Here is a 15602-nt window from a genome sequence, read left to right as displayed (position 1 = left end):
AAACAACTTAATTTTAGCGTTACTTATAAAGACACACCTGTCTCTCATGAGCTTTTTGTGCGAATTGTGGGTCCTTACAGCTGACTAATATTTATGGCTGAATGAATGCGAATGTATATAAATATGTGAGTGTGTGTGTGTATTTATGTGTATATAGATATACAGTGTATATATATATATATATATAAATAAAGATCATGAATTATCCTTTGAGTGCCCTTGAAGTGGTCGATCGTGTGGCGTTGTTTGCTGTGTTCACCATGCAAACATGGTAATTGGCGATCCCTGCATCAGACATCACACCACACAAAATGAATGACAACAACACATGACACTATTTTCTCAGCTGAATCTGTGCTTTTGAAAACGTGGCCATGGGGAGAGTGACATTTTCTATTCTGCGGCTCATTTGCCAAACATAAATTGTATGTTGTCATCTGATAATACTTTATCACTTCGGACAGTGATTTGAATGCTTAAAGCTTGTGTTGCCTGTACAGTGATGTGTGGATTCACCTTGGCATTTTCTCACAAAAAAAGAAGTAAATTACAGGTAAGCATTAGCATACAGCAAGAGAAAACAACAATTTCCTGAATTATAAAATAAGGTGAATTCATTCAATATATGTTTTTTTTCTTGCTTGTCATATACGATTTATTATACAGGACCTATATAATTAATTTCCTAAAACATCACATTCCTCATCAAGCTCAATGCTATATAATGTTTTTAGTACTACATCAGTAAAAGTATAGCATAGACAAGCTTAGTAGCATTACATTAAGTTATAGTTGCTTCCGTACATGTTATTTAGCGCCGACTCGGATATTTCAAAATACCCTGCTGTAATTACCATTTTAAGAGTATTTACCAGTCAGAAACTGGTAAATAACTTTCACAAGATGTGAGTGCAGTATTAGGAAAACGAGGAGATTAATGCACTTTAGTTTCAAAGACACTCTCATTATTGTCCCCCCACCCACCCAGCGCACGTACCCAATATCAGAATTACTTTTTGTAATTACAGGACACATCTATGGCACCTCATTCCGAGGGAGTGAGTCACTGCTGTAGACCAAATGATTAAAACTGATAAGTGGGTGTATTTTACATGAAAGTATAGCTGCAACAAAGATTGCACACCTACAGGGGGATCTTCGTAATTGACAGTGTAGATCAATGTAATTCAGCAGAGCTGTTCTTTGTTTTCTTTCTCTTTGTTTCTGTGTTGGATGCAATGAAAGACATTTGGTAGGAGACTCGGTTCATTCCACTATTTTGATGTTACCCAGACTGCATAAGAGGCTTGAGCTCTTTGCTGCATTCTATCTAATAACAGCTTTATTAGCACATGTTCTATAACATTGTCAATCCCCAACAATGATCTGTTTTGATGTAACTGTAACTTACAAAATGTTACTAGTGGTATACATTTTGCCTCAATACTTTATAGCCAAATATAAAGCCACAACTGAGATGAAGGATGGGCAGGCCACTATTGAAAACATTTTAATTCCTCAAGCAATTTAATCAAAGTGTAATACAAAAAAAAGGTTATGATTAAATATAGTAAAGTTAATTTTCCATTGTTACTAAGCCATTGTTGAAGGTATATTGAATGAGAAATGGTAGCATTTTTATTGCCTCTCAACACGACGCTCGCAGCTAACGATGCTAACAGCGGCAACAGTACAATAGTGCAGACAGAGCCAACAGATTTTCCGGAGAGATGGTGTTATGCTTCTGCAACAATGCTGTAAGTCGGGACATAGTTAACAACTGTATCTGTTGAATTAGCGCAGTTCAGAGTGGCGGCTGTGAGCTAACCAGTTGGGCACGCTCACATGCACTACCATGCACAAAACACTGAAATAAGGCATTTCTCATTTTGATTACGTGCCTCGGTAGATGGTGAAAGCAATGCACAAGGATCTCAGGAATTATTCACATAGTTAGCCTCCCAGCTTAAGTAGTAATTGAACACATTTTCCACAGGATTCTTTCGTTTTCCCTAATTTTGCACCATGCGACCCCGTCCCGCCGATTTAATCAACTCTTGTGCAAACAAGTATATGATCTGTAAAAACTAGGAAGACTTGTGTTACGATCTGCCTTATATATCTGAATGACAAATTAGCCACATCCTCTAAGTAAATGTGACTCGGCTTGGCTAATGCATGACTGCAATGTAGCAGTCTGACCTTTTAGGATAGCACATTAGAGTCTCAGTGTATTTGCAGCCGTTTCCCTGCCATCTCCCCTCTTGTCGTGAGCTGTCTTCACTGCTAGAGTCATAATTACTACTAGAAATAAACGAGTTAAATATGCATTGCGTTCACAGGTCCATGCAGACATTTAGACACAGATATTGTCACTATGACTCTGTAGTAGCACATCTAGCACTGTATGGTTTCGTTATACATCTCACACTCGACTGGAGCTTGTTTTAGAAATCTCAGCGCCTGATAAAATACGTGTTGTAGGACACCTCTGAGGTAATGGCATCTAATTTCTTGTCAATTAGTAAGATAGTAATCTTATAGGCAGTACAGAACAAACTCCTCAAAGCTGTGACTCGTGGGGTCTTGCGTTCATATATGTCAACCTCTGCACAAACTCAGACCAGAGACCGAAAAGGCAAAGAGGAAAGAGATGCCTTAAAAAGAAATGGTGATTAAACCAATCAGAAGGACATGCTTGTTATTTTAAAAAGTTTGTGTTGAACTGTTATAAAGACGACCTTTAAATACATGTATTCCCTGTCAAAAAAAATACAGCTCAGTTTGACAGGATCTGAAAAAAAGAGTATTGGTGTTGTAGTGCATGTCAAGTATCTCATAACTTGCCATCTTTTCATTCATACTGCACAAGGTCAAATCAGCCTGTGCACTGAGCAGAAAAGGATCTTGCTCAACTTTCTTTCCCTGGTTGGCAGCGGTCTTTGACCAGGATCCATTTCAGATACAAGCAGGCTTCTGGCTTTCACATCAGTAAGAAAAGAAAATGGGAGGGAATGTTTGACCTTTTTCGATGCACAGTCTGGAAAGGGATATGTGACTCAAATGTGTGAGGGAGCAGAAAAAAAGGAGGAGAGACGCAATGCAAAGCGAGTGAGCAAATTATAGTCGGACTTGGTGGGAAGGTATGAAGACAGAAGATGCATATCTTATCCTGGGAGGATTAGCGTTTAGATATCCCTCATATCTCCTTTGATCAAACAGTGCGTCAATCAATGTTCAAGGGATTATTATGAATGGCATTATACCTCTCAAATGCCAACCATCAGGCAGAAAAGGATGTGCTGAGTGCACAGAAAATATCTTTAAAAAGGTTTTACAATAATTAAGAAGGCTCAGCAGCAAACATGGGATGTCTATGCGGTTGCCATATGGTGAATCAAAACATTACCTCAAGCAAACATTTACTTTTTAACTCCTAAGCCCACAGCTGTAAAGTATCACAGTATCGTGTTACTGCCTTGTTAAGTAACACCACTTCCTCAAAGGAATTCAAAGTTTTGATTGCACTTAAATCCCTTGGAGAGAAATGGAAAACATTTCCTTTCAGAATTTTCACTCCCATGTATCTCAACTTTTTATGTAGGGAGATATCTGATTAGAAGCTCTGATTAGTATTCAGGGTCCACAGCATGGGTGATGCCAATTATCCACCGGGTCATTACCACTCTTGAGAGGAGTAGCGCTGGCAAAAAAGGTTTTAAGGGAAAGGGCCTACATTTTCATCAGCGGTTGCTCTGTGGTGGTATTGACGGGGAACAAATGAAACCAATGCACTCGAGGGATTAAATAAAGAGTGAGCAAAGCCATAGGAATCAAACCTGGTAACTTTCTATTTACACATTGCCAAAACGGTAAAGGAAGGTGATTGAAGAAAGAGAGTCTCTTTGTTTGCATTTTACACATCTAACTGGAACTATAGCTATAGTAAGCAGCAGTTTCAATAGGAGAGCTTTGGTCACGAGCAAAGCAACTCAAGATAGTTTATTAATGTCCAATGTTAAGTGCTGACACTTGCTTAGCTGGCAGGTGGCAGTGGTACAGTATCGAAAGCAGCAGGATTCAGCTCATGTGATAATAGCCGCACTGATGTTTTTCTCTGTGAGTCAGCTGATTACAGGAACTGAGGTGGGAAGCAGAGAGTAAAAATAAGTGTTCATTGCATTACGAGGACGTACAGTGTGTTGTTAAATTATTTTTTTGACGTTGCAATGGATTTGGATAATTCTAGATCTTCTGGCTGAATTACTCTGCAATATTTTGAACATACTCCAGGGAAACTGAAATTCAAAACGGCTCTCTGCCTCATGACTGTTTCTCACACAGAACTTGCGAGGGCCATCACGGAAAATAACCCCAATTATGTTGAAGCATGACTCGCGCATCAGGACACACAAACTCCTTTTTTTTAAATAGTGTTTGGGAAACTTGTTCTTCTCCTGATAAAATGTGTCATATTGAAGAACGCCATTACAGCTGTGGACAATATTCTCAGTGAGGACAATTTTTCTCACGAGGGAAAGTTGATATTAAAACATCACGTTACAGTGACAACAATATTCTCTATGTGATGTTCCGGGAAGGTGATAGAATGTGGCATAAGCACAGGAATTATGCATTGAAAAACTTTCAAATCAATGTTAGGTGTTGTATTAAGGGTACTATGGCACTACAGTACTAAACCACACTGGCTTCAGCTTGCAGGCGTGCTCGCTGCTTCTTGGCTGCGTATCAACACTGAAGTCGCGACACGAACAGTTTCACTTTTCGAGCATCGACTCCTCAGACCTTATTTAAGTTAGAAAATGCATTAATTACCTGTTTGACCTTGTACTTTATCAGATACGGAAAATAAACATATTTGTTCCTTGTATTATTCATGAGGCCAATTCAACAGCAACGAACATGTCAATAAGTCAGTGTGAGAATCAAGGTGAATAGTGTGATTGACTGCACCTGTATATAGGGAATCATAAGGCCGTAGGTTTGGACCCTTCCCTTAGGCTCTCTCTTCAATATGAGAATGTAGGAGGAACACCAGAAGACCTAGAGCATATTTTAGCATACTGCATTATTCATCACTTGTCAGGAACTTGACTGGCAGAAACATTAGCTGCAGCCAGTTCAAAACAGACTAAATAAGGAGATAACAAACCTGAGAGACGGGGTAAATTTAGAATTAGGAGCTGTGCAGTCGCTGCGTTTGCTGATTGTAGCCCCTTCTAGTCTCTCGAGTCAAGGTCACGTGACACATAATCACAGTAGAAACCAATAATAATAAAAGTTTGTGAAGATCCACTTATCTTTAAGATCCCATAAATTAGATTGAGATACAAAGTGACCATAATACGTCTGTGTGTGGGGGGGGGGGTTGGTAGATGTAATGATCAATACCAGTGTCTTAACAATTACTTCACAAGATGTTGGGGGTTCATGCCTTTCAAAGTAACAATAATCCCAATCACTGTGTAATGGGCCCAGTGCTAACACACACAAACACCTCAGAGACCTATCTATGTGTGAAAGGCCTTTAAAACGTAATTCTTGTTTCGCAGCAGCACACTCCCGCAAGAAAGCGAGCTACGAGTTCCTAATGACTCCAGCTGGCAAGCCGAGCAAGACGGCGTTCCACCACTGTAGACGGTTATGTTGTCACTTTTTCCCTCGCGTCAGGGTGTCAGACTTTAAACTGAAGCGAGACATCACTCCTTTAGCTGCTCTCTCCCAGCAAAGGACACTGACGGCTGCATACGGAGGCAGAAAGGTCAGGCCATCAGGTTGGTTGTGCTAATGGACTGCTGACCAGGCAGTAAGACAGCCTCTCGGGAGACATCGGCAGCCTAGTTCTCACCTCAACAGCGTGGGTCCCGTGTCCTCTGCATCACTCCCGTGACCGTTTGCCAAACGCCGGGCGAAAATCTCACATCCGCTGTCTCTGTGTTCACACTTCTGCTTCTCACCAAGTCACCTTACTGCGCCCCTTTATTCTGTTGCCACGGTAGAGCGTGTGCGCTAAAAGTGTTGGTTTATAAATGTTTAGTCAGTTGATTTGAGAAGCTGCAAAGCTCACAGGACAGTTCAGGCATTTGTGTCAGAGCACCTCAAGATGGCAGTGTTCACCATGGCAGGCTACTCAGCCTTTTGAGCTCAACAGCTTGTCTTTCTCAGCAGAAGCAGCAGCACAGGCAGACAGCCGTGGATGAAATTGAGGGTTATCTACTGCATTGAAATCAAGTAATGATTGGATGGCAGTAGTCCATGTATTAAAGGATGGCTGGATGTGGTAGGCTGACTCTGATTTCAACGTTATAACATCTGCTGTTTTCCAGTCGCATTGTGCCACTTATGACATGCTTTTTTTTTGGGGGGGGGGGGGTTATAGTCAGTCTGCACAGTTACACAGTTCAGCCACCTCTTGTTGCTCTGGAACTTGCAGAGTAAAGATCATCTGCGGTGACGGGCAATTCCAAAGTCACATCGGAGCCTCAGATCGCCACGGCTTCTGGCACGAGGTAGCAAACTTAAAAAAAAAAAAAAAGAGACACAATTCACTTCATTAGCTACGCAAAGAGCTCGCATCACACACGCCGCCGTGTGGCTTCGATGACTGGTATAACTGTCAAGGTTATTTGTTACGGACAAATGCTGATGAACGTGGCGGACAGCGCGTGAATATACGCACCCCGTGCAAACACGCGTGGACAACGGCTTCTCTGTCTGGAGTGCAATTATTAGAGAGTCTCACACAAAGGCTCGAGTCTTAGCCTATGTGCCTGTGTTTGTTCTTTGTGAAGCCGTTGCAGTTCATCTGTTGTATGTGCTTCAGTCTTGTGGCTTTTGTTTTTGTGTGTCCACCCCAATTAGTGCAGCCTACCTGACTACAGCCTAACAGGTTGGCTTAGTCTGCTACTGCTGCGTCCCTTTAGAGCCAATGTCTGCTTTCTGCCTTTTTATATAATCATCAACAGCGTAAAAGCTAGAGGACAATCACTCTTTTTACGTTATCATCAGCAGCTAGCAGCTTCATCATCCTCATCAGCGTCATCATCGTCCCCCTCCAGCCTCGGGCTTTTTTAATTTATTTTTTTGGTTTAAGTCTCTGCAGCCTGCAGCATCTCCACGGAGCATCTCACCACGGACAACCCTCCGGTCTCGCATTGAGTGACGTGACTTTGGGCCAATCGCGTTGCCTCTCGGGTTGTCGACGCCACTGAAGGAGAGGGGCGGTGTCCAATGACGAGGGTCGGCGGGGTGGAGGCGTCGGTGTGGTGTACTTTACCACCCCTCCTATGGGTTTACACAGAGTTAGTGCAAGATATTCTGCTCCGGGAGTGAGAGTGCAAGGATAAACGGCACATACGCGCTGCGCATCGGTGTCGCGCTGAACAGCCTTTATATTTAGGTTCGCACTTCTAAGCGGGATCGACTCTGAGATTTCTCTCTCTCTTTTTTGCCCTCTTTTTTTCTGCTTAAGAGCCTTTCACGATCTCTTTTTTAACCTTGCCGGTTGATGAACTTGAAACATGACGGGACACCGGTGTCTCCTCTTGCGTTCACCTCGTCAGCGCCTTCACCTTAACAGGTAGCCGGGGGGGATATAAAAGAAAAAGGAAAAAAAGAAGAAGACACACGCCGGTTTCCTCGGGACGTGTTCGGGAGACGAGAGCATAATTTTTGGGACCGGTTCTAATGGAAGACATCATAAGCCACTGATCACCTGGCTGTGTCTGCTGGAGAGCGACGCAATCACTGCAGGTCGCACAATTAGATCCTGTCCATTCCTGAAGTTAAATGGGTGAAACGGAACTGCGACATTTGCAGCTTCTTATTTATCCCAGTTTGTGCGGCCAGCTGCTTTTACCCCAAACCTGTTCTTGAGTCTGATTACTCCTGCGGGGCGATATATATTTTTCTTCTCTTTCCTGGAACCACAGCTTGATCTGACTGAGAAGGATATCTTTACCTGAATAAGCTCACAGCCACACTGGAGGAAAAGACTATGAGCTGACACACTCCAGTTTTTATCCCGCGCTGTAACGGATTTGGGTATGTACGATGAGAATAAGGTCTCAGTTGCCCACTAAGCATTCAAATTCTGTCTGAGCTCATTTTGTAGGCTTCATTCATGCGCATTCATTCGCTTAGGAGCCCACACACACAGCTAAAGCTCTTTAATTTCGGCTATCTAAGTGTAAAATTAAAACCAGTAGTGTAATGTGTTGTGAAGTTTTTTTTTAAATTATTATTTTTTTGGCCATGGGGGTTTGAGACGCTGAAAATTCTTAGTGACTATGAAATGCGGAGGATTTCTTCAGGGAGCATATTACATGAATGGCTGCCTAAATGGTTGCTGCAGTGTTATTGTTGTTTTTTTCTCTCTCCTATGAATTGTTGATAAATAACTATCTGCAGATATAATAGTGAATCATGTAACAAAAATTATAGATAAAGTGGACAAAAACAGCTGACTGTGAGATGGGTGGGCTGTTGGTTAATTGAATTTAATGACTGTGCAAGCAAAGTTATTTCACTAAAGGGAAACTCTGTCATGTATTCGTAGGTTTGTCTGTAGAAGATTCCTGCCATCACATGCGAGGAGTTGCTGCCTGTAACGACGACGCATAGAAAGACACCGTTGAGTTGTGAAGGCTGGAAACACATTGACGCTGTCATGGATCTAAAAGACTATTACCTGTTGGGTGCCCTACTTACCTGCATATGGCTAGATCCTTCAATAGCCCAAGAGCTAATCTACCCCATCAGAGAGGAGTTGCAGGAAAATGTCCTGATTGGAAACATACCAAAGGACCTAAACATTTCCCATACAAATGCTGCCACCGGAGCAAGTGCTAATCTTGTGTACCGGCTTGTCTCCAAAGCGGGAGACAACCCACTGGTGCGCGTTCTGAGCAGCACGGGCGAGATATTCACAACATCAAACCGAATCGACAGGGAGAAGTTGTGCCCCGGCCCCTCGTTTGAGGACAGTGAGTGCTCCTTTGAAATTGAAGTGGTCATCCTCCCTAATGACTATTTCAGGCTGATTAAGATCAAAATAATTGTCAAAGACACAAACGATAATGCCCCCATGTTCCCGTCCCCTGTGATCAACATCTCCATCCCAGAGAACACGCTCATTAACAGCCGATTTGCTATTCCTTCTGCCACTGACCCAGACACTGGCCCCAACAGTGTCCACAAATACGAGCTGATCAACGGGCAAAGTGCATTCGGCCTAGACATAGTCGAAACGCCTGAGGGGGAGAAGTGGCCCCAGCTCATTGTGCAGCAGAATCTGGACAGAGAGCAGAAGGATACATATGTGATGAAGATCAAAGTGGAGGACGGGGGCAGTCCACAGAAATCCAGCACTGCCATTCTGCAAGTTACGGTGACGGATGTCAATGATAACAGGCCAGTGTTTAAAGAGGGTCAGATAGATGTGCATATACCAGAGAACTCCCCTATTGGCACGTCTGTTGTGCAGCTCCTGGCCACAGATGCAGACATAGGGGCAAATGCAGAGATTCGTTATGTGTTTGGGACTCAGGTGTCTTCTGCTACTAAAAGACTCTTTGCATTAAACACAACATCTGGCCTAATTACAGTGCAGAGGCTCCTGGACAGAGAGGAGACTGCTATTCATAAGCTCTCTGTCTTAGCCAGTGATGGCAGCTCCAGTCCTGCCAGAGCTACTGTTACCATAAATGTGACTGATGTTAATGACAATCCACCTAATATAGACCTGCGATACATAATCAGCCCCATTAATGGAACTGTTTTCCTCTCGGAGAAGGATCCCATCAATACCAAGATTGCTCTCATCACAGTGTCGGACAAAGACACAGACATCAACGGCAAGGTCATATGCTTCATAGAGAAGGATGTGCCCTTCCATCTCAAGGCCGTGTACGACAACCAGTATCTGCTAGAGACTTCTGCGCTGCTCGACTACGAAGGGACAAAGGAATACAACTTTAAAATCGTGGCGTCTGACTCTGGGAAACCAAGCTTGAATCAGACTGCCTTGGTAAGAGTGAGGCTGGAGGATGAGAATGACAACCCACCAATTTTCACTCAGCCAGTCATTGAGCTGGCCGTCATGGAAAACAACAAACGTGACCTGTTCCTCACTACTCTGAGCGCCACAGATGAGGACAGCGGGAAAAACGCAGACATAGTTTATCAGCTGGGCCCGAATGCGTCATTCTTCGATCTCGACCGCAAAACGGGGGTCCTGACTGCATCCAGGGTTTTTGACCGGGAGGATCAGGACAGGTTTCTCTTCACTGTCACAGCGAGAGACAATGGGACGCCCCCTCTGCAAACGCAGGCGGCCGTTATTGTAACCGTGCTGGATGAAAATGATAACAACCCTAAGTTCACACACAACCACTTTCAGTTCTTTGTGTCTGAGAATCTTCCGAAATACAGCACTGTGGGGGTTATAACTGTGACCGACTCTGATGCCGGAGAAAATGCTGCTGTTTCTCTGTCCATACTGAATGACAACGAGAACTTTATACTGGATCCCTACTCTGGCGTGATAAAATCCAACGTGTCATTTGACAGGGAGCAGCAGAGCTCCTACACTTTCGATGTCAGGGCCGTGGACAGTGGCAGGCCCCCTTGCTCCTCGGCCGCCAAGGTGACCATCAATGTCATCGATGTGAACGACAACACCCCCATCGTCATCTACCCCCCCTCCAACACGTCGTTCAAGCTTGTCCCTCTCTCCTCTATCCCGGGATCCGTGGTAGCGGAGGTGTTTGCTGTAGATGGTGACACAGGGATGAATGCGGAACTCAAATACACCATCGTGAGTGGGAACAACAAAGGTCTGTTCAGAATTGACCCTGTCACGGGGAATATTACTCTGGAGGAAAAACCAGCTGTGACTGACATAGGCTTACACAGATTAGTGGTCAATATCAGTGACCTGGGATATCCCAGATCCCTCCATACACTGGTACTGGTATTCCTTTATGTCAATGACACCGTGGGCAACTCAACGCTCATCTACGATCTCATCCGACGCACCATGGAGACCCCGATTGACCGAAACATTGGTGAAAGCGGCGAAACCTATCAAAGCGGCGACTATTTAACCATAATGATAGCCTTTGTTACCGGCGCCTTGGTGGTGATTATTGTCATATTTGTCACTGTCCTTCTGCGCTGCCGCCACGCCTCCAGGTTCAAGGCTGCACAGAGGAAAAAGCAGGGGGCTGAGTGGATGTCCCCCAACACAGAGAACAAGCAGAACAAGAAGAAGAAGCGCAAGAAAAGGAAGTCCCCAAAAAGCTCCCTGCTCAACTTTGTCACCATCGAGGGGAACAAACCCGACGACCCTGCCCACGAGCCGATCAACGGAACCATCAGCCTGCCCACCGAGCTGGAGGAGCAGGGGATTGGACGCTTCGATTGGAATGCCACGCCTACCACAACCTTCAAACCCAGCAGCCCTGACCTGGCCCGGCACTACAAGTCCGCCTCGCCGCAGTCGGCCTTCCACCTCAAGGCCGACACGCCGGTCTCCGCGAAGAAGCATCACGTGATTCAGGAGCTCCCATTGGATAACACATTTGTCGGAGGCTGTGACACCCTTTCCAAGAGGTCCTCCACGAGCTCCGACCACTTCAGTGCCTCAGAGTGCAGCTCCCAAGGAGGGTTCAAGACGAAGGGGCCCATGCACACCAGACAGCAGGTAAAAGAGCACTTTTACTGGTCAATAAGTACTGCCTATAACTGCCCTGTTCCACAGTGCTAAAGTGCCAGTCTAGATTAGAGACTCACTCTAAGTTACTGTGAAGCAACAGAAAAGAGTGCAGGAGACATACGGTTTCAGCAAGTTCCACTATTTCTCAAACTTAAAAAAAGAGAAAAAGTAAGTGAAACTGCTAATTAATGGAGTTGATTATGGACTCAACAATCACATCCATAATTTTGGGGGAATAATTATAGACTGATGTTTTGTCATTAATATATATTTAATTCATATTTAACAAAAATGCAAGTGGGTGAGGGATTGCCTTGCCTTATTTCGTCTATTCAGCACCCAGGTTAGATCACTGGTAAAAATGTACCAACATAACATTAATTGTGACTCAATGTTCTTTGTGAAAGAAACATTTTTTTCTTGCCTATATCTACTCCGATTACTGTTTTCATCAGAGAAAACCGCTGCACACATTCTTTCAAAAAATTAGCTGACTTTTCACCTCCTCATACAACTCTGAGTGTATTCATGTTTTTTTTTATTTCTTATTTCTTATAATTTTATTATTTGTTTTGATGTGTATTATTATGTCACAAGAGACTGTAACCTTTTCAACACCTGCAGCAATAACAACAGTCAATAATTAGCCTGCTGCGGTGCTATTGTGAATGTCATTGTAGGCTTTGCCACATCATCTAAACTCAAATTAAATGCCTCGTCTCAAAGCACACTAGCGGACTGACTGAAGCTTGTCTGGAACTTGATACGCATCCAATTCAAAAAGGATTAGCCAATAATGAGCCTCAAATTTCAACGTAATCCATGCTGCTTTTTTATCAAAGCCTTATTAATTTTTCTGCTAATAAAGCACTACTTCACAACACACAGTTGGAACACACGTGGACAAATACAGACAAGAGGGGGAGAGAGAGAAAGAGAAATGGGAGGCAGAGTGAAAGTGTTGTCAGTGGGTCATGCTTGACGGGTGGTGGTACTGAACCTTTAGGTGGCAGTGTTGAGCTGCACGGCACAGCCTGGCAACACGCCAACCTGCAGTGGACTTATAAATGCAAGGGAGGAGAAGAAAGGAGTGAAACCTATGTTGGTGTTCTTAGTGAAACGCTCTCGCCTAATGATGTAGAGGCTGCACAGGGAAGATTGATAATGGCAGTTAGAGATGTGAGTGATAAGATCTATCCGGAGAGAGAGAGAGAGAGAGAAAGAGAGAGAGAGAGAGTGGAATTACAGGGGCGACACTGCCATCGCTGCATACCTCCGGGTCACTGCATCTGGGGTTGCGTTTAATGTGTTTCTCTGCGAGAGGTAGCAGTCAAAAGAGGCATTCAGTTTGGCGTCATTTGCCAGGCGACGCTGATGTGTGTGTGTGTGTGTGTGTGTGTGTGTGTGTGTGTGTGTGTGTGTGTGTGTGTGTGTGTGTGTGTGTGTGTGTGTGTGTGTGTGTGTGTGTGTGTGTGTGTGTGGTTGGTGATGTGTGAGAGAGACGGAGACGAGACAAGGCGATGAAACGGGTGACGGCGGTGGTGGGGGTGTTCAAGCCTAGAAGGGGACACATGAGATATGACACTATACTGTAAGCATAACTTCATTGATTTGCTCAGTCATCCCACAATACCACACAAGATTTATCGGAATCAATAATTCTGACAAATGCTTCAAAGAAGCACACAAACCGAGCCCGCGTGCTCTATATCGCTCCGCTGATGATATAAATGATTGATCATTTCAGCTAGGTTGGCTCACACACGTTCCTCTGAAATGCACACTTTGATTCACACTTTTCTGTGTACTTTTGCAGAGCACAGATGTAGTCGTTCTAGAAGCCGAGGATTGAAATTGGCCTCAAGTTGTGCCTCAGTCTTAATCTTTTTCCTTTTCACTTCCTTAATAACACAAACCGGTTCCGTCGAATCTTGCCAATCCCCATTGTCTCCTATTATTTTTATCTGGAACATGAAGCATAAGCATCACATCTTATAGTCATGTCACTTCCAAATCAAATCATAATCAAGTCAGTATTTATTTATTGATTAAACTATATTATTTAGATCCAGACAAAATCCACTCGCAATAAAAGTCCTGAGGAAGTGAGATAGCCCTCCCTTTAGCAGTACCCATGGATTACTGAAATGAATATGCACTAATATATTTGACTGCACACAAGGGTACACTTCCTTATCTTCATTTTCTTATTACTAGAAGGAAAAAGTAATTTTCTACCTTTCCGCTATTTGCTAATATTGTTCTTTGGAGATTTGTAATGAAGAATATCTGCTTAGTTCTCAGTCATAATTATTCCAAAGCATCACACTTATAAGGAGCCCACTTCAGATTTGAGGTTAAATGGCAGTTATTGATTGTGGTAAAATGATTGCACTGACACGTCTTACTGGATAAAGCATGGTATGTTATCAATGTCATTGCTACATCCATATTTTGATTGTTTTGCACAATGCAACCATTTGTATTGACATGCGCATGTCATCTCTATTTCACGATTATTGATAGATGTTCATCCAGTATGTCCAATTCCTTTTTGAATTCTGCCTGTGTATTGAATACAAACAGAGGAGATGAGCTGTAATTTAAAAACAGAAAAAGAAAAGTAAAAGCCAAAAAATACCAATTACTTTTGAGTGAATCTTTAAACAGACAGTACATCCAAAAGGTAATATCATAGGATTATCATATCATATTCCCCGCAGAGTAGGAGCGCTTTGGAAAAAGATAATAACTGCATTATTAAAGTCTTTCTTATACATAGATGATAAAGAAAAATGTCAATATCATCTAAGTTTATAACCATTTATTTTTCAGACTTAAAATGTGATTTGATGCCCTGCATTTCAAAATGAGTCCAGCGAGATGCTACTTTAAATACAGCACTAAATACAGCATCACAAAGGTATATATGATAGGATGATGAAGTTTAGCATTCGTTGTTGCCTTACGAGTGACAAACCACCATCAATCACCCGGAACTTGACACAAAATAAGCAATTAAGTGAAAGCGGACGTTCAAGAGAACGAGAAGTGGAGGGGAATGGCTTTAAAGACTGACCTTCTCTCTAAGATTTTTAAAAGCCATTTTGCTCCAGTTCTCGAGAGTCACGTCTATGCGACGTCAGCACCAATCAATAAATAAGGAAACTGAAAGTAAATTGATGAACAAGAAGGCAAAGGTGGGGGGTGATGAAGAGGTGGAGAATGACCGCAATGTCAAAACATGCAGGTTTCGGTGGTGTTTTCCTCTGAGGGAACACAGAACACAGTGTATGGAAATAGCAGACATCTACAACAGTGTCATCACAGACGAATGCCTAGTTGAATCAGCTTCATACAGACCCCAAACTTTGCTGATAGCGATAGAAGCAATCCTTGCCTCTTTTTTTTTCTTTTCGCCCCCACTTATTATTTACCCTCCAGGGACCTACATTAGTGTAAACAACACTGAGGGGGGAAAAAAAGCATGAAAACACTGTCCTAGTTTCACGAGCATCTAAGAAAGCAAGTATAATCATAGACGTTTCACCATCAGTCTTACTCTCTCCCTTTCAGTAGTCTTATGGGTAAATGTGGTTCACTAACAGAACATGAGCCCAGTGGCTACGTATTAACCGTCTACTGTGGATCAGATCCCAAGGCCCATGTTATGGACACATTAACATGGTTTCACTGAGGGTGCGGGATTTGAAAGCAGTCACGGAGATGGTGGTGTGTGACAAGTGCTGAGTCGATTACAATCCATAATTTAAGTTCTCACTCGTCACCACTAACCTTAAATAGTGAATGTGACTTGAAGGCTGTTTAGTGTCTGTAGAGTGAGAGAGCATAAATACAGTAGACT

The 15602-nt window shown here is 43.2% G+C and overlaps 1 protein-coding gene across 1 annotated transcript in view; it reads left to right on the top strand.

Moving 5' to 3' along the window:
• Positions 1-8689: 8689 nt before the first annotated feature.
• pcdh9 (protocadherin 9) overlaps positions 8690-15602 on the top strand; it is a gene marked incomplete at both ends in the record, with an annotated part of 193798 nt that continues 186885 nt past the window's right edge. The window contains one exon of the mRNA XM_079164748.1: positions 8690-11725. Coding sequence (XP_079020874.1) covers positions 8690-11725 — 3036 coding nt within the window. The remainder of the gene's footprint in view (positions 11726-15602) is intronic.

Source organism: Pholis gunnellus (assembly GCF_910591455.1).
Source record: "Pholis gunnellus genome assembly, chromosome: 1".
Classification (NCBI taxonomy): Eukaryota; Metazoa; Chordata; class Actinopteri; order Perciformes; family Pholidae; genus Pholis; species Pholis gunnellus.
Note: the sequence above shows the minus strand (reverse complement) of the source record. Positions and strands in the feature narration are given on the sequence as shown.